This window comes from Amblyomma mixtum, chromosome 5, assembly GCF_055824585.1.
Source record: "Amblyomma mixtum isolate Tamu chromosome 5, ASM5582458v1, whole genome shotgun sequence".
Lineage (NCBI taxonomy): Eukaryota > Metazoa > Arthropoda > Arachnida > Ixodida > Ixodidae > Amblyomma > Amblyomma mixtum.
In genome coordinates, this window is record NC_143016.1 from 57462296 (window position 1) to 57490170 (window position 27875).

The 27875-nt window shown below is 47.9% G+C and overlaps 2 protein-coding genes and 1 pseudogene across 2 annotated transcripts in view; 1 reads left to right on the forward strand and 2 right to left on the reverse strand.

Annotated features, from left to right (window-relative positions):
* Positions 1 to 3785: 3785 nt before the first annotated feature.
* Positions 3786 to 5509, reverse strand: LOC149342282 (uncharacterized). The gene is made up of 2 exons (XM_089546774.1): positions 5478 to 5509; positions 3786 to 4399 (listed from the first exon to the last, which is right to left on the reverse strand). Exons 1-2 carry the CDS (start codon positions 5507 to 5509, stop codon positions 3805 to 3807), a joined length of 627 nt encoding a protein of 208 aa, XP_089402900.1. The 3' UTR covers positions 3786 to 3804.
* A 2011-nt stretch (positions 5510 to 7520) lies between these two features.
* LOC149342283 (solute carrier family 22 member 23-like) lies at positions 7521 to 8450 on the forward strand (annotated as a pseudogene).
* Positions 8451 to 10096: 1646 nt separating this feature from the next.
* LOC149342284 (uncharacterized) overlaps positions 10097 to 27875 on the reverse strand; it is a 33287-nt gene continuing 15508 nt past the window's right edge. The window contains exons 6-9 of the mRNA XM_089546776.1: positions 18482 to 18596; positions 14804 to 14983; positions 13547 to 13690; positions 10097 to 10258 (exon numbers count right to left, since the gene is read on the reverse strand). Coding sequence (XP_089402902.1) covers positions 10097 to 10258; positions 13547 to 13690; positions 14804 to 14983; positions 18482 to 18596 — 601 coding nt within the window. The remainder of the gene's footprint in view (positions 10259 to 13546; positions 13691 to 14803; positions 14984 to 18481; positions 18597 to 27875) is intronic.

Genomic DNA, 27875 nt, shown 5'->3' on the forward strand with positions numbered 1-27875 from the left:
CATTCAGATGCATAGTGGTGCTGGCAAAAACGTTCCCCAGGAACAGAAATTTGTGCTCGGGGGCTTTTGCACTCTTGGTTTTTTGTGAAAATGCCGTCGTGGGACAAAGAAAACAAGTGTTTGTAACATGGCATACGTTATATACTGAGAAATTGCTAGTTAAGTTCCTATGTGGACCTGGAAAGAGGAACAAGATAGCCAAGGCAAAAATACGGACAAACTTCAATCCATGGCCGTACCACCTAGAGAACCCCAGTCACAGTGTTGGGGGCATATAGCATCGTTAGACAGCAGTGAACGTAGACTTCGTTAATTGGTTGGCCTTACAAACAGCACGCGGCGAATTTTTCGAATGAAATTTGGTCTCCAACCTTTCAGCTTCTTACGAACGGAACTTCGAAGAAACTATTGAAGTATGGGTGTATTCAGCCAGGCTAGATGCACTTCTCGACCGCACTATTGCCTCCTTAATATCCATTACAGTCGAGCCCACTTATAACAAGATTGCTTTCATTGTATTCAACGTTCGTAGTAAATGGGCTTGTCTAGTACGGCCATGGATTCAAACTTGTCTCTATTTTTGCCTTTGCTATCTTGTTCCGCTTTCAGGTCCACATAGAAACTTAAGTAGCAATTTCTCTGTATACAACTTACGCCCTGTTACAAACACTTGATTTGCTTGTCCCACGACAGCATTTGCATAAAAATAAGAGCGCAAAAGCATCCGAGCCCAATAGGAAATCCACAAAAGGTGGCGTATACTTCTTGAAAAGGTCCGTTATGCAGGTCTTCTTCTTGACGCAGGCCCTCTAATAGAGCTTTCCAAGCTCTACGGAGTGGTAATGCGCTTGTCGCCGAAATAATTTGCGCCAACGAGCGGCGAAGCTGGTGCAACTCACGTGGACGCAGAAAGTGCCATTTGCCCTCCTGGTTGTATGCGCGTTACTTACAGCCGGCAGGAGCGCAGAAGTTGGAGAACGCTCACAGCGTGACAGGTTGTGCCAGCAAGGCATATAATGTGACCGGCATTCAAAGATCTTAGATAACTATCATTGGTTTATCACCGACCGCGTGCCATTGGTTCGCTTTCAACGCTGCCCCTCTACGCGACTACAAAATTGGGACAAAAAACAGGACCGACAGAAGAGAAGAGGTAACTCCAAAAAGCCCAACAGCATGTGCTACGAACTCCTGCTTCGACTTGAGACCAATTGGCACACGCGCATGCACAGGTTCGCCCAGAAGTCTATCTGTTCGCACTTGGCAGTGGTTTTAATGCCGACTTTTTTACTTTTCCGAAGACGACACACCATTTCCGAAAAGAGCGAGCGTGACATGGAAGCTAGAATACGCTTTTCGGCCCACACGCTACTGGGAACCGCGCAGTTTCGAGTGCGGGGCCAAATTTGAGGCGCCTCCTTGTCCGCGATAACATAGTTGTGTTGACATGATCGGTCACTGTATCTGAGAAAACATGCTATTGTTCTAGTACATATTTTGACAGTAGCACCACCTCCGATCCTAATAAGCGAGCGTTCGCTATAACTGCGCTCGTTATAATACTCTATTATAAGGTGGCTTATCATACTCGGCTATAGGCAGAGATTTTCACGAGTATTGCATGATCAGAGAAGATAGCTGTAGCGACCTTTATATTGTGCTTATCGGTGTGAAACAACTATTTCTTGGTTTCCTCAAAAAATTTACTGGATTAGTGTAAATAGGTTACAATACGTTTAAAGGATACGTTGCTCCGTTTTTTTTTTTTTTTATAAATGGCCTTGAGATATGCAGTTGCACAGCGGGGCAGCTTACAATGTGTATAGGTGCAACAGCAACTACTGCGTATTTGTAAGGAGATAGCGCCACCCAGCGTCGGTTCTGGGGCGGAAGACGAAAAAGCACGTGTAGCGCGTGCGGAGGAGTACGGCGGGGCAGGTGGAAGAAGATTACGGGGCAGAGAAGAGAAGAGCGCGGTCGGCGACGGACGTGTACGAGTTCTCCTGGCTGCCCGAGTTCCGGGCTTGGGCCTCAGCCGCAGACGTCCGGGTCACCAGACCTGGACATCCGTCGTCGAGAGAATCAGCCACCAGACGCAGGCACCACTCTTCTCCGTCCATCCAACAGCTTCTCCACACGGCCGCTTCTGGCGCCTACGTGGCGTACCCGGGCTACCTGACCTGGGGACCGTGCCTGGACCCCACAGACGCTGACGCTGCGGCAGCGTTGAAGGCCAACGTGGGAAACGCCGGCAACTGTGCGACGACAGTGGGACGCTGACCCCGGCCTAAAGACTGCCCAACGCCTAGCCACTCCTTCCCGCTCGATGCTCGTCTACCTGACCTGGGGACCGTGCCTGGACCCCACAGACGCTGACGCTGCGGCAGCGTTCAAAGCCAACGTGGGAAACGCCGGCAACTGTGCGTCGACACTGGGACGCTGACCCCGGCCTAAAGACTGCCCGACGCCCAGCCACTCCTTCCCGCTCGATGCTCGTCTACCTGACCTGGGGACCGTGCCTGGACCCCACAGACGCTGACGCTGCGGCAGCGTTGAAGGCCAACGTGGGAAACGCCGGCAACTGTGCGTCGACACTGGGACGCTGACCTATTGGCTGTGCCGTCCCGCAGAGCGATGGGTCCGGGAGCTATTTTTCCCGTGCCGCTGACGAGCACAGCCAATGGGGGCCGACCGTGAACCGTGACGTCAATCCGAGTTCAGTGACCCCGTCGGCGGAGGCGGAGGCTGCGCTCGTCCTGCGGGGCACTCGGCGGTTGCTTTGCCCTCTCTCAACGCCTTCTCCCTACATTCCAAGACAACCGCAGCGAGAAAGCGCGCGCAGTGTCAGCGTGATTCCGAGGAGCTGCGACGCAGCGGCGCCGTGGACGCTGCGCCCCTGCGGGAAGTTTGCCGCTAGTGTGAGCGCGCCTTAAGAGACAAAAGTGTGCCTTTCCCTTTTGATTCTTTTCTGTACTTTTCGCCAGGATTTTGTTCTGTTCTCCCGTTTGTTTTTCCTCTTGTTGCATTGTTCTCTTGTCCCTTTCCTCTTTTCGCTCCAATAGCCAAATTAGAGTTTCCTTTCCTAGAAAAGCCGCCTCGTTTATTTCTTATACCTTTGATGTACAGGGTGGTCCACCCTAACTGCGAACACGGCTCCGCGTGGCCGCGCTCCGCGGAGCGCCAGCGGATCCGGCGCGTTCGCGCATCGAAGCAAAGCCGCGCAGGCGCACAGGGGCCCGGGGGAGGAGCTTCGTGTCGTCTGCTACAAGCAATGCAAGCGAGGTGCGCGCCAGCACTGTAGCAGACGACACGAAGCTCCTCCCCCGGGCCCCTGTGCGCCTGCGCGGCTTTGCTTCGATGCGCGGACGCGGAGCGCGGCCACGCGGAGCCGTGTTCGCACTTAGAGTGGACCACCCTGTACACGTCTTAACGCGTAAATTTAATCTGCAATCTTTCACTTCCTCACAGTATTATAAGCATCTATGTACGGCTTACTCAGAGATGAAATGGAAAACTACGATTATATTCTGTGTTCCAAAATTTTCAACACACTTTCAATATTGAACGCTGAATAAAAAAATCTTGATTCACATACTGTTGAGATATATTTAAATGCACTATTGCACTAAATGCACTATTAGTGGCTCACATCAGTTCACAAATAACAAAATAAGCACATGCCATTACGATACGATAGGCCATAAAGGAGAAGGACCTGCAGAAAGAGGACCTCACGAGCGATGGAACCGCACGGAACGTGATCCGCATTTTCGTCCCATTGAGCTCAACGTCAGCGGATATGAGCTACACGGCGACAAAGTAGTCGCCCCCGAAGGCTGCTGAAGATTCTGCATGGTCAGCGTCCCAGTGCTGCTGCATTTCCATCTCGTCTTCACGTGGGTACCTTTCCTTCTGCGGCATGAGGACAGCTGCGAGGATGGCGCGTGACTTCTGGGCGCAGCTGCAGAGGAACAGGAACCAGCAGCAGACTTCGATGGTGACGCCCGTGGCGAGCAGCGCCGCGACCAGGGTCATGGGGCAGCCCAGCAGGAAGACAGCGAAGGCGGCCGCCAGACTGAGCACCGCAGCGGACAGGGCCACCACGATGAGCCTGTGCACGACACTCTTGACGCAGTCGCCTGGCGAGGGTTTCCAGCCCGCCGGACGCGCCTCTTCCAGCAGCGGTGCCGGTATGGACAAAGGGGCGAAGCGACCTGCCCTGGCTGCCGCACCACGCGATCGAACGCAGCCCGCGCCTGTGGTCATTGTGGACGTCGGACGGAGGATGGCCGCATCGTTGCTTCCCATATCCCGGGTTGGCCAGCTGTTGCTGGCGGCCATCGCGCCAGTAGACTTCGCCTGCGGCGTCAGTAGGGCGTCTGACCACGCTTGGTCCTGCCTGAAAATAAATGGAAGCTTTAGCACCACTCAACTACGGACTCGGCAGTATGAAATGGAACTTATTCTCACAGTGTATACTATAGTCACTTTGCCACAAGAAGACAATGCGAAGAGGACAGTGGTGACGAACTTTGAACCGTCAAGGCAAGAGGGAACATTTTTATTCTGACTGCGCGCCATGCATTATGAGAAGTTCGACAGATATATTTTTCTTTCTCGCCAGGCTTTTCTCACAAGAGCAGGAGTGGCTATACAATACAGTTTACACCAGTCAGTACGACTGATGCCACACGAAGCATCAGTGCTAGGTCTGAGTCCAGCGCTTCAGGTGGACGTTTTCCCTAAATAATAAAGAAACATGTTTCCGAGCAACTGATTACCAGCCCGTAAATTTGATACGCTTATAAGTAAGCAAAGCCCTGACATACCATTAAAACTGAAGAAGCAGAGAAATGCACCGTCTTTGCCAAAGGAAACCGGGCAACGGTAGTTTGTTTCTTAGAAGCGTAGCGAAGCACTTATGGCAGCCCTTGAGCTCTGAATCTGTGCAAAGTAAGGTGAACCCTTGTCCTCACGTGCTGACACATTTCAGTCTTCAGGGGTGCTGTAAAGGCTTCATTATACGGTTCAGAAGCAAGAACCTGTTGCTCGTTTGCTTTTGGCAAAAGGGAAGCTCCGTCAGTGAGAAAGAACATGCCATGTGAGTCAAGTTTTTTCGCCTGCGTCGAATGTTGGCAAGCGTAAGTGTAGATATATGCAGCTATCACATGACGCGAACAATTACATCCTGTTGTTGACGCTCGGGATAAAAAATTATACCGCCAAAAAAAATTGCAAAAGAAAGACACGGACATGTTTCAGGGAAACCGCCATGCGCACCTTATCCATGGGTATTCGTACCCGAAATTAACATTTAAAGCTGTCTGAGATGGCAGCGGTGCAGGCGCTGCTGAAATAAAAGGTTTGTACCGAAATTCAGACCAGGCTTAGCTCAGCGCCGTTGAATTAGGGGTTTCGAAAGAGGAATCGAGGTAAACGAGCAAGTTACGAGTCCTAAGCGATAACAGATGACTTACCATCGGACGCCGTCACTGTCTCCCGCTTCCATCGTGGCACACTCCATGAGAAACAGCTCTTCTTTTTCTTCGCGAGGCTTTAACACAGCGCGCGCCGATGAACCGATGTTTTGCAGTCTTCTTCTTCTTCTGTCTCGGTAAAAATGGCACAAACCGACGAGGGAGGATCAGCCAAGGTATGGTGGTTCGCAGTCGTGAATCAGATAATTCTTTTTTCTTTTTTCGTCGCAACAGCCGCAGTGGTGGCACAGTGGTTACGGCACTCGGCTGCTGACACGAAATACGCGGATTCGATTCGGGCCGCGGCGGTCAAATTACGATGAATGCAAAATTCTAGAGGCCCGTATACTGTACAATGCAAGTGCACGTTAAGGAACCCCAGGTAGTTGAAATTACCCAGTGCCCTCCACTACGGCGTCCCTCATAGCCTGAGCCGCTTTGGGACGTTAAACCCCCATAAACCATAAACTTTTCTCGTCGTAGCCTCGAACATTGCCCGCGCTGATAGTAGCCAAATATTTTAAAGTTGTTTGCGTGTTCTCTGAGCCCTTTGCTCATTCTCGCTTGTTAACCGTTTCTAAGGGATAAAAACTGCATACCAGCTGTAAGCCAAGAAGCATTTTTTTGTGGCTTGCAATTCAAGAAGAGAGGTTACCGTCTTGCAGCGCCCTTTTTGCACATACACCACCAAGGTCGACTTTATTTGCTTTACTGAGGATCACCCAAATATATATATATATATATATATATATATATATATATACACAGAGAGAGAGAGAGAGAGACAGAGAGAGAGCACAGACAAGCGGTGATAGCAATGTCATTTAAGCCCCTGTTCTTCGTCTTTACAGCAATGCCGCTGAAACGCATGTTCATCTGTGTTTTTATAACAATAACTATAATATAACAATAACAAATAACTTTCGCAAAGCTTTGGCTGGTGTTGTATAAACTGTGACAGTTTTGTTCTGCACTAATGTATTTTTCTCTAGCTAACATTGTATACAATGATTAGTCTTTTATGTACGCGTTTCCTTTTTCTCCATTGTTCGCTCTATATTTTCTGCCCATTCCCCTCTGCAATGCCTGCAAGGCTCTGAGGGCAAAATAAAATAAATAAATAAATATGGTGCTGAAATCCTAGTTCGTCTTCGTTGTTTTTGGCCTCTGGTGGAGTGACACATACCACTGTGGTGGATGTGCTTCCTCGTCTTTACAACCCATATAAAATGCATGCGCGGCAACCTCCGGCAGAAGCCACGGCAAAAGAGAGATACCCCTGCTGTCTCTTGTCATTTCCATAAAGGTGAAGCACAAAAAAAACGTCACAATGCTCTTGCGATAAGTCAGTGCACGCTAAAGTACCCCCAGTGTTCATCCTTATTGCGAAGCCCTGCACTACGGCCTCTCTGCTCTCTTCACCCTCTCACTCCCTCCTTTATTTTCGACTTAACATTGGTTCCTTGAAAGCGTGGGAAGGAAATTCATAATGAACGGTTTTTATGAACGGCGCCATCTGAAATCCCTTTCTAATGAATCGGAAAGTTCGGAAGGGGATTTTTCAATTTTATCGAACGTTATTTGTTGAAATTTCCTTTTTTTCGGTTTGCTACAGTCTCTTGAAAAACCTTGACTCTCCTTATAGGCGATATCCTACGAGAGGTCAACAGTTAGGCCGTGGGTGTGTTGTGATTATGAGCTTCCAAAAAGTAGAACGTTCCGCAAGCCAACCCCATAAATCTCTCAAAACGTCATTCAAAGTTCGGAAGGTGTTTCTGCCCGCTCCATGCGCCACAGTCTACTCGTGCGTCTCCACAGAAAGTGCTTTGAATAGTTTTTTTTTTTACTATAATGCGCACATAAGGTACAACTGAGAAACGACAACTAGACCGTGTCGAAAACGAGGTAGTCACGTGAAGCGTTCCCTCGGTACAAAGAAGAAGCTCTTTCATCCTACCAGCCAGTCGTTCCTGACGAACCTGACACTATAAATCTCCAGACGCTTCGCCAGACGTCGTCTTCTTAAGACGATAAGCCCACAGCATGGACATCCTGTTACCCTCACGCCTGCTCTCTAAGGACTTAATAACCAGCGAGTCCTTTGACTGCTGCGAGGCCTTTGGACACGGCATCTTCCAGAGGCGACTGCTAATCTTCGGCTCTCTTGCTCTTTTCTTGATGAACATCCACGGCTTCGCCATCCAGCTGATTTCGAAGGACGTTGAATACTGGTGCAAGCAGGCATCTGCACCTAACATCTCGGAAGTTTCGTGGGGGAACTCAACAGTCTTTGTGGGCGCCGACAGGAGAGTGAGCCGATGCCAGATCTAAAAGCAGCCGGAAGATTCAAACAACACAGAGATGATCCCCTGCCAGGAGTGGGTATACGATGACCAGCCAGCCAGGACAACCGTCGTGAGTGAGTGGAACCTTGTCTGTCAAAGGCGGTTCCTAATGGCGGTGATCACTGCTGTCCACAACGCCGGTGCTGTCTTCGCGATTCCCGCTGGCTGCATAGCAGACAGAATAGGCCGTATGCCCGTTCTCCTGGCAGGCGTGGCTTTGCTCATCGTGTCTTCAGTGACTGGCTGCCTGTCCAGAAGCTACGTGATGCACACCACCTTGAAGTTCTTCACCTCGGGCAGCGCCGGTGTGGTGGCATCCCTGACAATCGTCAGCCTCTTCGAGGTCACCACCCACGACAACAGGCCGTTGCACGTTGTTCTCTGCGGCATGTACGGCGTGATTGCGTCTGACCTTTGGTTCGCAAGCTTTCTGGCTATCAAGCTGAGCTGGATACTAAAGCAGGCAATATTTCTTCTGCCGACTTAGCTCTCACTGCCGTTCTTCTGCATCGTGCAAGAGTCGCCGCACTGGCTGGTTTCGAAGGGGCGACTTGAGTCAGCGGAGGCCGTTATGATGGCTGCTGCAGAGGAAAACCAGTTTAGTGGGAGCACCACGGTAACGGTGTAGGCAAGCGCGCTATATACCCCTCCTTGTGCATGTGTAGTAACTGTGGTAAACACGCGGCTGCAACGAAAGGTAAAATGGTGGCGAGGAGATGAGCGAGCAGTAGTAGCGGCGGTGAGGAGGCGGCGCACATGCGCAGTAGCGCGCGGCTGCACCGAAAGGTCAGGCGGCGGAGTCGGTGCGGCGGCGGCTGCGGCCCCCTGCGCTCCGCGTGACTTCGCTCGGTTTCGCGCATGCGCAGCTGTGGCAAATCTTGGCTCCGACGGCTCACGCGAAGCGCGGCTGTTGTGCGGGTAGTGAAGCTTCTCGCTTCAAAAAAAAAAAAACTGAGTGGGCACCACAGCATCTAGTCAGCACTCTGAATAACTTCGAGAGGCCTGTTGAGTCCTAACCAAGCCCTAGGACACTTGACGGTTAACCACAGCTTTAGCACAGCACTCTAAACATAAACGTATAAATTGTCGTAGAACCTGTGGTCGTGAAACATTCTTCCAGATGACTACTTCAAGGAGACCGCGATGGCTCGAAAACAGTGGCCTAGATTTAAAAGCAGACGTAGCTTCTTGTAGTATCTGGCAAGGCAAAATAAGGCTCTATTAACATAACTGAGTTTCGCGGTATTTCAATAAACGATGAGTGCAAACTGGCCGCAGGGCGTTGGCCTTTCGTGCACAATCTTTAAGCAGCAAATTTAAATGCCCTTAAAACTGTATACCAAAAAATTATAGAGCAAGTAGTCTTCATTGCTTGCTGTAAGAGCAAAGACCCAAGTTGTTTGGCGCCATTTGTAGCGGTAGGAATTATGTTTGGAAGGTTTGTCGCAGTACTGAATTTTATGTGCGGTTCCGACTCGCTAGAGATTAGAAATATATATGTAATGGCGCTTTGAAGAGCAGTTATAAGAGCCCCGCGGTTGAGAATTCCTTGCTTCTTAGGGGAAGTTATCACTATTTCGAGCCCTTATTCTTTGGAGTATAGGCTACATCGATCTGCATGTGGCGAAAGAAAATTAGTCTATAGAACTTGAAAAATCTGGAAAAACGGGCTTCATAGTACTCGGGACTAACGCAGCGGCGTCATAACGCACGGATCTTCCGACAATAACTAGAATAGTATGACACAGGGAACATAGCCAATTCATAATTACGCATCAAAGAATTGAGAACGTTTCGTTTCACTACAATATTTGCCATAAATGTTCACAAATAGTCAAATATTCATAAATGTTTATTTGAAGCTTGACATGCAGTTCTACTTTTCGAATACTACTCAGCCCGTCGATCTTCCAGTTGAACCTCTTATCCTCGAATATACTTTACTCTTTGGTATTTGCTACACTTGTTGCGTTTATGGAAATCACGAGCTTTGGACTAATTTCCGGCTACCTTGTGCACTGTCCTATGTTTCATTCGTTCTCTGACCGCTTCGTATGTCACCTGCGCTTTCTAACTTGCGGCCGCAACATGCAAGAAAAGATAGAAACTTCCAAGAAGGACACAAGGCAAACCAACCAGCCGTGCCTGTTGTGCACTCTTTCTTAATCTCCTTGTACATCCTAAAGTTATTAGCTCCGATGGTTAATTGCTTTCATTTCATTTTAATGATGCCGTCCACCACGGGCAACGTAATCTGATGATTCCCATCCTGTGCTAGGCGTCTTTCTTGGGAGCATAATTCAATTCGCGTATCTTCTTAAGGCGGTGAGCGAAGCCTCCGCACTCTTCTGGGCTCAGATTTTTTGACACGCTGTTCACAACCCAGGCAACATTTCTCTTCCGCTGCTTGGCAAGCATATCCCAGGTTCGTACCATCTGGGAAGAAAAAGTTTGGTGAATAAATACATTTCCGCAAGTGGCTGTTTCATTACTTTCTAGTGCCAGGTTTAAAGCCTCAATTACTACCTCGTTGTACATAATGACGAATTACATGTCAAAGTCATTAAGCAGGACCATTAGAAGGGAGCAGATCAACTACCTTCTTTGCACCTTCTACTTAAATCATACAGTAGAAGACAACATTATTGCACGCACGTAAAGATGATTACAATAAATTTCGCAGGAAGTGAGTTCACCGGATCGTTAGCTTATTTGGCTTCCCGTGAGTATTCTTATTCTAGACTTTTTTTTTCGTGTGGTGTGATTTCGACGGAAAATAGTACAGCGAAAGTGCGAACCTTACATTCAAAGACACTCGTTCTCCATACTCGAGTACAGCCGTATATGTGCGCTTTTTCACGTGGTCATCTTCATATTATGCTTAACTAACGCGGAAAAAGATAATCAGCTTTGTTCTCGCTTGCTGCCTTCCCGTTTTCACTCTGCTAAGAGCACTCTATGCAGCGAATGCGTGAAAGTTTCGTTTTTCTTTTTGTTTTCACCACCACAGGAGGATGTTGCATCACTGTCAAAAAAGCAAGCAGGAACGCCAGCTTGAAATGTCCCATTCCCATATTTAGAGTGGCGGCATTCCAGAAATACTCACACCAGGTAAATGTCTATAAAAAAAATTCTACATCAGTTTCACCCATATTTATAGTATTGATGAAACGAGTACGAGCACTTAAACAATTGGTATAACAATTTAAATGGTAGGTTAGCACCGAAATTTTAAATTAGGCTAATACTAATCCATAGAAACTGTAAAGTACAAATTCATTTATTATATAGTGCGGCTAAGCTTGCAAGTGCTTTGCAAAATCGAAAAATATTCCTAGTGTAGGTAATCAGGACTCCGTACTGTCCAGTATAAATTCCTTGCGTTGAATCAGTGCCTGAGTAATTGACCCTCCGCAATGAAATCTGTGGTGCTCTTCGGAAAAAGTTATATTTGTCGTTGAATGCAATGATCCTTGAGTAAAGTAAATTGTTATCCCTTCTGGGAATATTCGAAGCACAGACATGGGTCTGGAATGTGAGACATTATTGCTGGCTTCACTTTAATTTACCCAATCACTTTAGCAACTTGAAGATTTTTGGAGACGTTTACTCTAGACGACAACAGTTTACAAATGTTTATCAGCATTGGCACCCACCATTTTATCAAAAGCAAATTGAACAAAGGTAAATATTAAACCCTCTTGGTTACGCAGGGAGTATAAACATAAAAACACTTCTGCTTCCGTAGCGGTGTCGAAGTATGACTCTTGCGCGTGAGTTTAAGGAGGTATGAAATGCCTGTTTGGTTATTATTCTGGTGTGCTTGGCAGGTGGAATATTTATTAAAACAGTAAGCGAATGAAGATCCTGACAACACCTGACTGTTTGTGATTACCATAAGGTCAACGTGCTGTGAATGCTTGCGAGAGAGAGAGAGAGAGATAAAGGAACTTTAACGAGAGGAAAGGAGGAGGGGTCGGCATGCGTGCGGTTCATAACAAATTTAGGCGCTTCTCAATTTTTTTATACCTCGAAATTTGATAGCCTAGAAAAGATAATTTAATTATCGTTGCTTTTATTCATGAATTCTTTTCAAAGGATTTTCTTTCAGCTTCCTGAAACTTGTACATCACTTTTCTCTTCGTATGTATACATTTTGCGAAAGATATTTCTCTTTATCACGCGCCATGCTCGGACATGTCCTTTTAAATCAATATACCTGATTGCTAGATACAGAATTTCATCCAAAATAACTTTAAATACTGCAGCGGGCTTCTTGTATGCCCCATCACTGGTATTCCTTTGGTAGGCACCTTCTCATAGGTTTTTTGCTATTTACTGACAAAAATAGTCGAATGTACTTCGACTGATAAAGTCTGCTGTTTAGCCTGATTTAGTGCACAATTATCTATACAGTAAGTCATTAGTTATGGAGTACTTTACTACTTCTACTAATGTGCTGATACGGTCGGGAGTGGTAACAAACAAATCGAATAGCGATGTTGTTGATGCTGGAATACCTTTTGAGCAATCACATTAACCATTCTAGCCACTACCAGTGTGGTGAGGAAATGTCGCTCCCCCTTAGGAAGGTATATCAGTTGAAGGAAACACAGTGAAACACTCATTCTAAACCTTAAAATATATCAGCTGCACGACTATGCCGTAGGCGATAGAGAACACAGATGAGAATAGTTTCATGGAGAATTGTCAGCATCTCAAATTTACATGTTTTGCTCAAGAACAATACAAACTACAATAAAAACATCTCCGTCCGTTCTTTGGGCGGTTATAGTAAAAGGAACTATAGTCACAGAATAATATTACGACCCTATCGTCACGAAACCAAGTTTCAACATTATGAAACCTGCACCTTTTTAGCAAGTCCATTAAAAATTCATTTCCTTCCGACTTGACTGCGTGCTGACAAGAAACACTGACAGGCTGCAGTAAAGTATTTTCAGTTTAGCATCTGCAGGATCGCAAAATCTCCCTTGAACATCAGGATCGTGACTCGGGTGGGGGTGATATGGATTAGAAGGCATTCAGGATCGATACAGGTGACAAAATAACATTGTCAATCCGCCAAGCCAGGCATTTCAAGGGAGAAACAAATGAACAATTTATAAGACCGCACCAAAGGCGCCATCAAGCATGTTTCATTCTCAGACAGTTCGGGAAATCTTCGGGATACCTACTTCATAGCTAACCTATGGCTCGCTGTAAGTCTATGGGGCCTTTGCGCAGTAATGTTCCTTGTTGTGGAAGCCGACCTCGACGCTGCTTTGTCCGTGATGTATGTTCAGTTTAATAGAAATGGTCGCCCCTGAAGTATATAGAAACTTTACGTTTCGTTTCGCGCATTGTACGCTACAGTAGCATGAATATTGTCACACACAAAAATGAAAGGTATTGAAAATCTGATGTACATAGCTGGGATGCAGCCAGATTGGCATAACGAATAACTTTAGGTTTAGGTTTATGAGATTTTAACGTCCCAAAACGACTCAGGCTATGAAAAACGTGGTAGTGAAGGGCTCCGGAAATTTGGACCGCTTGGGGACGAAACCCTGGGGTTCTTTTACGTGCACTGACATCGCATAGTACAGGGGCCTCTAGAATTTTCCTCCGTCGAAATTCGACCGCCGCGGCCGGGATCGAACCCGCGTCATTTGGGTCAGCGGCCGACAGCCAGCATAACGGATAATGAGTGAGTATGCACACCTTATGCTGAAGGGTATCAGCCGTCTCGAACGAGTAGGCCTGAGCTGGATTCTTCGTCGCGTCGAAATGTATAATGCAGGCCGCTGAGTCGTTGTAATGGGCCATCGGGGTCAATTTTCCGGAGGGCATAACTACTTTGCAGATCTAAGGAAGAAAGATATTATTACCGCCTCTGCGTATTAGCTCAGGAAAGCTACGACTAGTTGGCGCTAGGCGAAAGAGGAAACGAGACAAGTCGACCCAGAAAAAGTACATTGTTTTTCAGTGAGCCGATATTGTCCATGTGCAGAGAAAGAAACTGACAATATAATTTTTCAGTACAAGCACTAAATCAAATGGGATATACCTCCAAACGTAAACAATTGCGCAAAGCAGCGGCGTTTCACGTGAAGCCTGGGCACACGTTATGTACCACGTTTCCCAAAATAAAACTGGTCTTCCTTCCTGACACTTCAAAACCAGTCTGAATGCATTGAGACGAAGAAAAATGTCCGCCCCACAAAATTTCCTGAAGTGAGTGTACAGTTTGAGCATGCCGGCATTTTTTTCGCGTTTTTATTTTGTTCATATTTTTGAAAACAAGCAGTCGCTAGTTACTAGTTATATTCCTAACTGGCTCATTTTTTTATGTTTCTAGAAATTTCATTTTCATAATGCTGCCATTAGGTGTTTGAATTCACATATGCTTTTGTTTAAGACGTCACTCTGCAGTAACCTAGGAGTGCATTAAGGAATGGTAGGCACCGCTTGAAAACGGCGACATTTTTTTTTAAGAAACTTGAAGCCTGCCTTTCATCTTGGAGCCCATCTCATAAAATTGGTCTACACGCAATCTATAGACTTCTTATTGACTCTATTGCGTTCCCATAGATGTTTCCTTTTGTCTATTCCTAGTCAATAGACTTTCTAGGAACAAAAGTCTACTAACAATGCATGGTCATAAATCTATTGATTGTCTATAGACTTTATATAGCATTTGTGTTGCCTACAAACTGCTCTATCGGATTTGTCTCTAGAGGCTATAAACTTTCAGACAGAAGTCTATAGACTGTCTAAAAAAATTTGTAATTTGTGCTGCGCCTTCTCTAAGGCACAATTAATGGCGCACAGCGGTCAAGATCACTCAAAAGGTCACGCGACTTGCCCATCTCAGTTAATGAGATGGAGAAAATTATGCCCCGTCTTACACCTGACAGGTGACAACAGCACCTTGTCAGGTGATACGTATGTGAAAAAAGCAGCACGTTACTCTCTTACATCTGGGAAATTTACGAAGGCCTTGAATTGGGAATAGGGCTTCCCGACGGGAAATCCTTGAATCTCGTTCGGTAGTGGTTTAGTGTCCACACCATCAAATTCAAGTACCAACAGTGAAACGGCGATTGCAAATGTGGTGGGTCCGTCTGGCAAACTGACGATGCTTTCGATCGCATTCTCCTGCAACCAACAAAGGATATAGCAAGGTGAAGAAGACTTTGCGGAGGTAGGTTGGAAGCAGACTTTTTGGTATTTTTATTTACTGTGGATTTAAAATGTTTGAAACAGGGGGCGAAAACACAGAACCATAGAGCACAACGATACACAATACTGATGCGACACTAGGGCATTCCTCTATATAAAAACAGCTAATAAAAAAACATACAGGAAAACAACAATCTTCATAATGCAGCGACGCTGATGCACTCCGCTGTGATAGCAGAAAGTTGTTTGAATCCGGTATCGTCCTAAAAAAAATGAAAAATTGAAAGCACCGGTTCAGGCGAAGCAAGGGGTTAAGATGACGCGTGTGCCGTGTTTCAGAAACAGGTATGGCGCGGGATGAATTCCTAGTTAATGTTGCGAACAGAGGTAGGAAATTCAGGGAGAAGTTTTCTTCTAATTTCTAGTATATGTTGTGAACAGAGGTAAGATATTCAAGGCGAAATTTTCTGCATGATGCATGAATATTTCAATAAAATAACCCTGATTGCTTTTCTATTTTCTAAATGTTCGATTAAATTAGGTTTCATTACGTCAATTAGAGAATCGTCGGACGGTTCTTGAGTATTTAAATTCAATAAACCTGACTGCTTTTCTTCAAATTCACTAAGTAGGTGAATATTAATTCGAGTGCAAGGGCCCCAAGCAAACACGCATGCTTCAGTTTCGGCCTAATAATGGATAAGCACTCCTATGGAAGAGATACTGAGTAACGTATTAAGTAACACAATTATATACGCTAACATTCAGTAACGTGTGGCCTCTAAAAGTGTTGATATGTTCTTGAGAAGTGAAACCTCTGTCTCCAGGATACTTCTAAGATTCATTAGGTATTTGAGATCGATCAGTAAGCGTTCCCGCAGCACTAAAATAGGGAGATTTCCCCTGCGTCATTGCCGACCTTCGTCTTTCCTTGCGTGCCACGTATTGCGTATTTGTAGGGTACGGAGCTGGACCAGTTGGCCAACTACTTGCATGTGTTGGTACTTTGTAGAAGGGTATTTATCTCTGTGTTTCTTGCGAGTAAATCAGCTGCAAGTTCAGCGTCGTCCCGTGTCTGCGCCCGTCCGCTGGTTTTTTCTTTATAATTGCTTTTGTGTTGCAACCAAAAGGAGTATTCCATTTCTAAGCCAGCTTCGCTGAAATTATGGAAACAATTCATGAAGAAATAAATGCTGAAACGACCATGTCTATATCTAGCAGCTTCTATATTGTCCGAAAATCGGCATACACAAGTGAAGCAATCCCGTATTATAACGAAACTGATGATGATTGCTCCTTTCGAATTGTTCCTCACAGAAATGACTTTTGAGCTTCAGTTGACAGTTTGTTGAGCGCGTGTTGAATTAAAAGAAAACCAAGATGAACCCAGTGCATGATTAGTCGACTCAATAGTTGAACAAAATTTTGATTGGCGGGTACACAGCATAGTTTATATTGAAGAATATAAATTTATTTTCAGTTCTGGTTTGACAGAGCACACAAGTAAATTTAGGCTCATAGGCGCTTTAGTTCTACTGGGGGAATCGGCTTTTTTTTAGACACTATTTGCAAGGGCAATCACTACATTGCATTTATGTTTCGATGTATTAGAGGTAATATCCCACATAAACGACAAGTTGCATCAAAACTGCATTTGCTGTAAAAGTTACGGACATTCGGCGAGCATTACAATGGTCTGTGTTAACACGTGATCTTATACAAGTGTTTGTAATCAGCGGGTGTCTCTAATAGACAAAATATCTCCTTACATGCATATGTAGCTTTGTTTTCGAATTCCTATGCAAGCCCTCGCACTTATATTTTGCTGGTTAATGGCTATTCAGATATCGTTATGGCAAGCATTGAATGCTTTCATTCCAGTAAAGTAAGATCTACGCTAATAGGATGAGGAGCAGAGGCAAGCAAACGATTACACGTTCGCAGCCATGGTCTTCTCTTCTCCGCGTTCTATTGGCGCCGTCTTCCCTGTTATCGAAATGAACCAACTAGCCCGCGAGAACGTTCTATTATAGATTTAATTCAGTTTTGGACTATTGCGTTGGTGGCTATGTGAGCACCAGATTACCAAGAATTGGCCTCAACTATGTGACAAACTCTCTTCAACGGTCATCCGGGAAATCAAGTAAGCAGAGCTTGCATGCTCTGAATGCTCACATAATTTCTCTGCCTACACAATAGTTAATGAAAAAATGGCAGGCTGTTGACAATTATCAGGTGATTTGAACAAAATTTTTGTTGACGGTAGTCAGCACACTACTTGCTGAGTAATTTCTGTTGGATTTAAGTTCAATCATGCTTCATGGTAGTTGATGTATCTCAGCCTAACTTAATTCAATCACGCTGAAATCAGATATGTGTCGTGTAAACATAGCCTTGTCAATGTATGCCTATTAAGAGCGCATAAGACTGCAGTAAACCGCTCAAACTCTTCTTTGCAAAGTAAAAACTGCCGATGGTACAATATGCTCTACGCCGCCGCGGTGGCACAGCGGTCATGTTGCTCGGCTATTGACCCGAAAGACGCGGGTTCGATCCCAGCTGCAGTGGTCACATTTCAACGGAGTCCAAATGCTAGAGGCAAGTGTACTTTCCAATGTCAGTGCACGATAAACACCCCTGAAATGACTTCGATTGACATTCTCTAGTGTAACAAATTTATAGAAGTGGTCTCTGCAGATATTAAAGCCAAATTCGACCCTATAATTTAGAAATAATATTCAAAATCTCTGCTCGCAATAGCTCGCAAACGATTAGGGTGACACCTCACCGCCGCGTCCCCCACCCCCACGACGTCAGTGGGCAGTGTGGGCGAGCCAGCATGATGATGAGGCATGATGATGCAAACATGATCGTGAGGGCTTAGATTTAGTCCTGGTGCCAATCGTATTACGCAGAATAGCCTCGAATCAAATTTCATCCCCAAACGAATGCATTTTTTTATCAATATGCTTAAAAAATGTTTTAAAGCTTTGACTGAACCTCTTTCGATTCGTATACACGTCGCTTACGGCAGCATTCGTATGGCTCAGCCAAAGTTATCCACGCTGTCTAACGCCTAACTTTAGGTGGTTCTCACGCGCCTAAATTTTGTATCGCTTCCCTGTGGGCGTTCGCCGAGCGATTACGCCGGTAGACAAGGCATCAGCCTGACGCCGAAAAAAAGTTGCATTGCGGTTCCCTTGAAGACATGCAGTAAAGAGACCACTGCTGGAACCCATGCGAAAGAATAAGCTCAGAAACTTGATCAAAAATACAGAAAAAGACAGCAATCTTCTCTTCAGCTAAACTTAAGCTGAGTTCAAGCTAATGCAAGAAAAAAAATTCCCCAAAGGCATGCAAATAATTGTGATTTGCGCCACGTAAAAAAAAATAAACAAATAGAGCGCGTCCAGACTTAAGCGTCGAGTGCGTATGTTTCGTGCCCCGCAAACGCGTATACTGCAGAATTCTCACAAATGTCATCGCGTATAGGTCCGGGATGCCGACTTTGTTCCACGAGGCGATGCAGTGTACAATTTCCTCCCTGGATAATTCTAACCAAGCCACGAACACGACGAGCCCAAGGTACCTGAAACAAATAACAAGAGTGGGAAACTCGGGAAGCGGCGTAAGTATACGCCTTCGTAAAACATGGCGCCATTCTCATATCGAAGCAAATCGAGAGTTCCTCCCAGTTAAAAGCAAAATGGCCGCCTTCACAACATAAACATCTTTCTATTTCATGAGTGCGTTAACTATACATTCTCGCTGACTGAGCTTGTTATTACACTAAGTGAGCTGGAGTCTGAATATTTGCAAGTTGTTTTTTTTTTTTGTTCAGTCTCTAAACAGCGTTCCATGCTTATGGCAGCCTATGTGTGGCCTTGTCTTGTTCTACTGGTCGTACAGGATGACTTATCTATCGTGCGCTCGCTAGAAGTGACCAGATTGTTTTCGAAGAAATAGAATCATGCGCGCTTTGCTACGATGCTCGCACAATCTGCCACTTAGTCACTCTGTTGCATGATATAGTTCCAGGCTATGTTTATATACAGCGCAGCCCACTGACCATGCTTACTCTGATCTCTACCACCGCAAAGTATTAGTGTTGCCACTGTCCATGCTTACTCTGATCTCTACAACTGCAAAGTATTAGTGTTGCTACCACCGTCTATAAATAGATTTTTCTTTATTGTGGGCACATACTAGCCCCAATAGTTTACTCTGACTGCTGTCCCGGCTACCAATTGCCTGTATGCGAACTTTTCATCAAAGCTTCGCGGTATCTATCTTGATGTTTTTGCGCCAACGGGAAATATAGATGAATAGCGCTTATCGCTTCCGTTCGCAAAAAACGTTCCGTACCGGGATCCTGAACAGTCTCAATTATCAAATCTGGAAAGAAGGAGAGAGGCCAGTGCCATTACGGTCCGCTGAGCAGGAGCGCAAGGTACTTGTTTCTCGAACTGTGACAATCGACCATGGAGAATTTTGCAACACTATTTGCAATACTATTTGCGGAACGGAACCGTATTAATACCTTATTGAAAAATCTCATAGATGTTTGCAGTATTTGTCTCGTATATACCAGGTGTCGAAGTGAAGCCGGCCACTAATTTTTAAAAACGGGCTTTTCGAGGTAGAGAGAAGCTTTTTGCTGCATAGTAATAGCAATGTTGGCGGACGTCAAAAAAAGGCGGATCATGTTAACTGATAAAGTGATTAAGTGAATTCTAATAATTAACTTTTTAACTATTACCGACCGGAACCGTTTGCAGCAGGCCGTTAGCAATAGCTATATCAATTTTTTTATAAATTTGAAAACGCAATTACTGGGAGGCGTAAAAATCGTGAAGAACCTGATCGACGAGCTCGGCATGTGAGGATGCCGTACGTGCACAATGTGTAGCGCCGTTCAAATAAGACGGCGAAAAAGTGCGGCGTAGAGCTTGTACTGACAGCACCGAAGAAGTTAGTTCGCTTGTGCCATCTTGTGAATGGTGTGGCAAGGCCGCCAATTTGCTCTGCAAACCATGCAACTCAGTTCGTCAGATACAAAGTCGATGTTGTATAGAGAATCCCACTAAGTCGTATATCGGGCAGCCAGGTCCATGCCCGAATGAGCGGCTAAAGAGCATCGCTTGGCAGTAAAATCAATATCGACTTGTGGTCATCTGGTTGATTGCATTGCATTCGGGGCCGGCTTCACTTGGACACCTGGTATATACGAGACAAATACTGCAAACATCTATGAGATTTTTCAATAAGGTATTAATACGGTTCCGTTCCGCAAATAGTATCAGTGTTGCAAAATTCTCCATGGACGATTGTCACAGTTCGAGACACAAGTCCCTTGCGCTCCCGCTTAGCGGACCGTAATGGCACTGGCCTCTCTCCTTGCATTCGGGGTCTGCGACCGCGAGGACGATAGCGACTTCTTCAGCCCGGAGGTCATTCTCGGCGCGGAAGGACAGCCCATTGAGACCCATCTGGCTAACCTCATATGATGGGAAACTCTTGGGAACGATGGTTCGAGACCGGCTGTATCCCTATCTCGAATTCAAGGATCTCTTTGTAGACACCATTTATGGGTTGCACTCGAACATGCTGGCCCAAGACGTACTCTTGCAACTCCACGAGGACATCATCGCTCTTCAGACAACCACACGCAGAGATCGCGCTATTTAGGCATTAGACCTTAAGGGCGCTTTCGATGATGTCAAACAAAGCAGCATTCTGTCGAACCTCAGCCGCACCAATTGCGGTGCAAAGGCGATCAGCTGCGTCCGGAACTTCCTCTCCCAACGGCAGGCCCTGCTCCGGATGGATGCTCAGGAGTACGGACCTGCCGCATGGGGACTAGGGGCACTCCGCAGGGCCCTGTGGTCTCGCCTTTGCTGTTCAACATCGTAATGATGGAGCTACCATCCCTCCTGCAGCGGGTGTAGAGGGTGTACCAAACAATGTCTGCCGACGACGTAACACTATAGGCTAGCCAAGGCAGCGTAAGTGAGTTGGAGAAGAACCTCCAGCAAGCCGCGACCACAGTCGAGACTTACGCCAACTCTTGCGGGCTCGCTTGTGTCCCAGTCAGGTCCAAGCGACTACACATTCCTGCCTGCAGGACCGACTCCATCTCGACGTGCATTACCCTCCGCGAGGGTCCTGCCCACGAGGTTGACGAGATCAGAGTCTTGGGCTTACATATTCACCGCTGGCTGAAAGTCGACACCGCCATCGCCATAATCAAGCGCGTAGGAGAAATTGTAGGCCGTGTGCTACGACGCGTGGCTAACCGCCGCGGTGGCTAGCGCGGACGCTATGCGCTCCGTCTCGGTCAAGCTTAGGTCACTAGTCGTATCCTGTACTCGGCGCCGTACTTCCGCCTGAGTGCAAGTAACACAAATCAATCGGACATCATTCTTCGCAAAGTCGTGAAACGAGCTCTAGACTTCCCGATTACCACCTCTCCACGGCCCGTCTAACGGCCTTGGGGGTGCTCAACACCTACTCAGAGTTGCGAGAGGCTCATCTAATGGATCAATACACGAGCAGCAGACGGGACCAGGGCGCCGTCTACTCAGTCGCCTCAGCATAAGCATAAGCTGTGTCCCGGAGGAACCACTCCATATCCCGGAGCTGTGGCGGCACAGGCTACGGTCCAACCCGTGCTTCACAACATGACTCCACACACACACACGAAGGACGGAGAAGAGCGCGTGCTCGGGCGCTGAATGCGCAACGTGGTTCCAAACCAGGCGTGTTCTACGCTGATGTCGCAGGTCGGACTCCATCGGGTCACTACACGGCAGCCGTAGTTCACCAGAGCTTATCGAGCCGGAGTACCCGGGTTCGAACCCGACCACGGCGGCCGCGTTTCGATGGAGGCGAAACGCAAAAGGCGCCCGTGTGCTGTGAGATGTCAGTGCACGCTAAAGATCCCCAGGTGGTCGAAATTATACTGGAGAGCTCCACTACACCACCTATTTCTCTCTTTCTTCTTTCACTGAAAACTTCCTGCCTTCCCCTACGGCGCGGTTCAGGTGGCCACCGAGATATGTGAGACAGATACTGCGCCATTTCCTACGCCCAAAAACCAGCAAACCAACCAAACTGTGACAGCGCACCGTCTGTACCTTTATCAGAAAAAAGAGCAATACGCTGAGGTAGCGTATGAGTAAGAGCGTTAGCAATACCGAACGGATATTGCGTAATTAGCCATGTTCGCTATATCCGGTACAAATTTTTCGTTATATCCCGATATCTACTTTTTTATGCCGACGTATACCGCGCAAGAAGACAAATCGTTTAACACCACTTCGAATGCGCGATGTCAATTGTTTTAACCACAAAGTACGTTTGAAGTTTCAAGAAGTCACGGTTTGGGGAAACAAAGGTCGTCGGGGCGAATCCCTATGATAAGCAACGCTTTGATTCGACTAGTAATCTTATGCTCCGTAACGCGTTGAATCGTTTGATACCCTCCGAACTGCCTACGCCAATTAAGTACCAATGTGTACCAATGGTACCACCCACTGGTCCCTCTTAAATCACCTTGTGTTTCATACTAACACGACCTTGAGTAATGCGAGTACTAGTGCTATCGCTCTGAAAGAGCTTTCGTAGCTTGCGCACTTTAACGCGCCGCTTGGCCACACTTTGTGGCTGTTTTTTCTGAGCGGGAAAGACGGAGACCGTCGCTCGCCCACTCCTCAGGCCTTCCTACTCGCATGGGCGGATTTAGCCTGCCCAACCTGCGCACATTACTCGCATGGGCGGATTTAGCCTGCCCAACCTGCGCACATTGTGCAGCGTGATCGCTGTCCGAGGCGTCCACGACCTGGTCAACGCCACTGACTACTCAGGGAGAGGTCTTCTCGCCTACCTCCTCGGCACGTCGCGGCGCCTCTTTTCTGGTCACCTTGTAGGTCCTTCAGCTGAACAGCGGCCGGGGTTCTTCCGGTATGTCTGCCGTACGACCGAGTCTCTCACCGCTACTCTGCCTGAGGTCGACGCCTCTCAGACGCAGGCCTCCCGCATTTGTGAGCTCTTTGCCATCCAGGAGGCTACACCTGAACAGCTAGAGCGGAGCAGGGGGGGTGCGGTGGCGAGACTTGACGTCTCACACGCTTCCCCCAGACGTCCGCGACTTCGGCTGGCTGCGAGGCTGGAGGGTCTTGCCTACGGGAGTCCGCGTCGCAGCGTTGGGCATCGCACCCCCTTCACGGTGTCCGCAGTTCGGCGAGACCGAGACACTCCAGCGCGCCATGTTTGAGTGTGTAGTGGCAAGAACTTTTTGGCGACTTATGTCGCGTATGTTTTTTGTTTCTCTGGACGCCCGCACCAGGCCGCGCGATACGCTTGTGCGGCTATTACTGTGTGTAGGCGCCTTTGTTTTGTGGCGCCAGAGAGGCGCCGCTTCCTTACAAGGCCCACCAAGCGGGCCATGTTCCCGATGTTGCAGCGAGTGCGAGCACGCCTGTTCCCGCAGGCGTGCTTAAACAGGGTGACGCTGCCGGAAGAAGAGTTCCTGCGATGGTGGAGCACCCGCTTCATCGTCGCAAGCAGGGGCCGTGTGACGGTGCGGCTCCTGCCATACTGAGCCAACCGAGTTATGGCCGAGCGGAGCGGACGCGCTTCACATGGGTGCTGTGAACTTTCGCCTTTATTTTCCCACTTACCCATCATAGCGCCCTAAATTCCTACCTCAGGCTTTCGTGAACCCCCAAGGGACCTTTACGAGGACTCCTTTGTCCGTGAGTACGCTGTATTTTGCACAAGCACTTTACGGAGATCTCTGAAGCGGAGTCGCCGCACTAAGCCTAACCCCTCTCGGCGGCCCACGGCGGAGCGGCGTTCCACGTCAACGCCGCCTAGGCGGCGCACGGCGGAGCGGCGTTCCACGTCAACGCTTCATATGGCCGACGCCGCTGCCTTCCCATCAAGCCACAGCGGGTCGTGCTCGCTGTCCACGGCAGCGGAGGGAGTCCACGAACTTGCCGACATGGATACCCAGGACGCCATGCCCGGAATTTCTACCACCGACACAACGGAGGTGGGCCTACCGCACGGGACGCAACGAGACAGGCCTGAAGCCTACCCGAAGGCGACGCCATGGTTCAGGATGATCGACGCACGCAAAAAACGATTCAAACCTGTAACGGAGGCAGAAGCACACACACCTGCCGAAAGATCACGACCCGCACGCCCCATCAAATTACCGAGGCTGCCGCATGATGACTACAAGGTGGTAATACGTCTACGTGGAGGGGTGACGCTGCATAACAAGTCCGGTAGGTCACTTCTTGCTGCTTTGCAATTCAAGCTCAGCCGCCAATTGACCCACGAGGCCAGAGTCAGGATCAAGCCAGAGCAAAACATCGCTATTCTGAGCACCTCAGATCCGGACCTCACGGAACAGATATGCAACATCCAAGCAATCAATCTAGGAGGAAAGGAATATTCAATGAGCGCTTATGCAGCCTCACCAGATAACTCATGTAAAGGCATCATTACCGGCGCCTTACCGATACCTTCAGAAGAGGAATTACTAAACTTCACGGAAACATATCCCCAACAAATCAACATCATTCAAGCGAGGCCTTTCGGCACCAAGGGGGCATGTCTATATACCTTTGAAGGCAAAGCAGTGCCACGGTTTGTCTACCTCAGCGGCATCGAATACAGGTGCAAACCATTCCGACCAGTGATGCAGGTTTGCGGATGCTGCCTGAAAATAGGGCACCGTGCTGACATTTGTCCCACTCCGCAGGAGAAAAGATGCTACAATTGCGGAGTACGCAATCCTCCACCAGGACATGTCGATTGCAAAAAGTACTGCATCGTCTGCGACACATCGGACCACTCCACCATTGACACGAACTGCCCGGCAAGACAGAAGAACTACACCACAAGAGGGAAAAAGACAAGCAAAGCTGATGAAGGCGTAATCCGACGTCATCATTATAAAGACATTGCTGCACAGAGCCAAATGCAGAATAACCAAAAGCCTGAGCAGAAGCAAAAGAATGCGCAGAAGAACAAGACTGAACAGGAGCACGAGACTGAGCATCGGCCCAAATTTAACCAAACCCAAGCCGACCGGCCGGGAGAACTTCTAGGATATAACAACAGCACAACACTTCCCACGAAAGGGAATCATAAAAACGGTCCAAGCAAGGCACTCGCCATCCATCCAAAGAAAGCTTGGAACAAGAGCAGAGAACAATGGCCACCCCTCCCACCACTGAGGAAGGAAAACCCAGTGGCCACCACGGGTGTCCAGACACCTTTGGAGCAGACCATGGAGACCGAGACCTCAGAACCGTCGGACAACCAAGATAGCAAAGACCACACGGAAAAGCGCAGTGCGGACACCGTGAACGCTGGATATAAAACTTCACAACGCGATTTCGCACAACTTCAACCCCTTCGGGTGCCCAGTGGTACCGAGACAGACGCCACCGAGCCACGGGCCTGTACCTCGAAAGCCAGTGATTGCGCATCCCACATCCAGGAGACCCAGGAGACGCAGTCACTCCGGAACGCTACACCCGAGAAAGAAGCCGGCTCTGCTAAAAGCGGTGAGTTGTCCGTCCAAGCAGCCTCCACTCCCACCTCTTTTCGAAACCCTGACTCCCCTATTACACCTCAAGAGGCGGTTAAACAGTACATACGTTCCGCTGAATTTCGCTCAGAAATCACTACCATAATAAATACTATAGTTGCTCAACAACTCGGAGCGATGCAGCAACAGCTCATACTAGCCCAGGCACAGTTGATACAGTCCATGGCTGACAGGATAGAAGCTACGATTACCACACGCTTGGAAAAACATGAAGCCGGCATCAACAAGCTTTTCGAACTTGTACCGCATCAGGAATTGCCTCGCAAGCAGCGCGCAGTTGAACCCGCTGCCTGTCCTCATCCACTCAATCCAGACCAGCGACATGGCGCAGAACAATAACACGCGAAAACGTCGGCGGCGACACCAGTCCAACACACCAGCAGAAACAATTATATGGCAATGGAACTGTCGCAGCATACGCCGAAAACAAGCACAACTAGCCGCATATATAGCAAACTCCCCTAATCCCCCCCATGTCATCGCTCTGCAAGAGACGGAAACAAATCGCATTCATATCCGCGGTTATCACACGGCAGCCCTTACACCACGTACGGCAATCTTGACACTCGCATCCATGCCGGTACTAGACCGCACACCGACAAACACGCCCGACAGCAAGGGCACTCAATATACCGCGATAGAGCTAAGCTCACCAGGACACACATATGGCCTCACTATTATTAACATATACAGCAATCCTAAAGATAAAGGCAGAGTTATTCCGGGTATCCTGGGCTCCTTCCGTTCCTCAAACCTTCTTGTGGTGGGTGATTTTAATGCACGTCACACGCACTGGGGATACAACTCGGATACCCCCAAAGGTAATCTGATTTCTACCGCAATGGCTGATTACAACCTTAGCCTGATCACAAACCCCACCGTACCCACTCGCATTGGCACAAGCGTCACCCGCGACACCACACCCGATCTCACATGGGCCACACAGAACATAATCGTTAAATCTCACACGGTGCTCCAGGATAGCCTTGGAAGTGACCATTTTCCAGTCTCCACTATTATATCTTATGAATCCAAGATTTTCAACCCTCGTTCGCAGCTTCTCACTGACTGGGATAAATTGCGCTCATATTTGGCAACTGATTCGACAGAACCCCGTACTGTCACTGACTGGACAGACCGTCTGGTGAAAGCCATCCAGGCGAACAGCAAAAGCATTAAAAATACCCCTAAGGCACCGCAGGTTGATCCGCATCTGGCTCATCTATGGGAGGCCCGACAGGGACTTCTCAAGCGCTGGCGTCACCAGCGACACAATCGTAAATTGAGACTCCGCATAGCCGCTCTCACTCGCGAGGCAGAAGAATACGCGAACACGCTAGCCCGTGCAAACTGGGCAACCTTTTGTAACGACCTGAAGGGTACATTAAGCACTAAACGCACGTGGTCCCTCCTACGCGCTCTCTTGGATCCAACAACCACTAAATCTCAGACACAAGTAAACACACAACGTCTAATACAACTAGAGCTCCAAAAGGGCACCGACGTAATTGGCCAACTACGGGACACTTATATACCCACATCTCTTCAGTCGGCAGATCCACCCAATCTACCTCCACCTAACCCAGAACTTGATGCCGACATCACCTTAAACGAAGTCCGCCGAGCACTCTTTAGTATTCGCCGCTCTACGGCGCCGGGGCCGGATGTCATAACGTACAAGGCACTACTCAATCTGGACGATGTCTCCCTCCAGGAACTCACGGAGCTCTTTAATAACCACTGGCAAGCTGGGACGCTCCCATCAGCCTGGACCCATGCCAGCATGCGATTTATACCCAAACCGGGCAAAGCCCTCACTCTTCAAAATTTGCGCCCCATCTCCTTAACGAGCTGTGTCGGCAAGCTCTTCGAGCACGTCATTCTCAATCGCCTGCAACCATTCCTAGAAACAACAGGCTTTCTCTCAAACGTTCAATTCGGCTTCCGCCCAAACATCTCGGCGCAAGACGTACTTCTCGCGCTTAAAGAGTCCCTCTTTTGCACTAAGCGTCGTACAGCCTCTACGCGAGCCATACTGGCCCTGGATATCCATAAGGCTTTCGACACAATAAGCCATGACCATATCCTCACGACATTAGCCACCACCGGGTGTGGCACCCGCATATGGCAATATATTCGGGCCTTCCTTCAGGGGCGCACGGCAGACCTCCACCTTGGGGATATTGCCTCCCAGCCTTTCCCCCTGCCTAACCGGGGAACCCCACAAGGGGCGGTTCTATC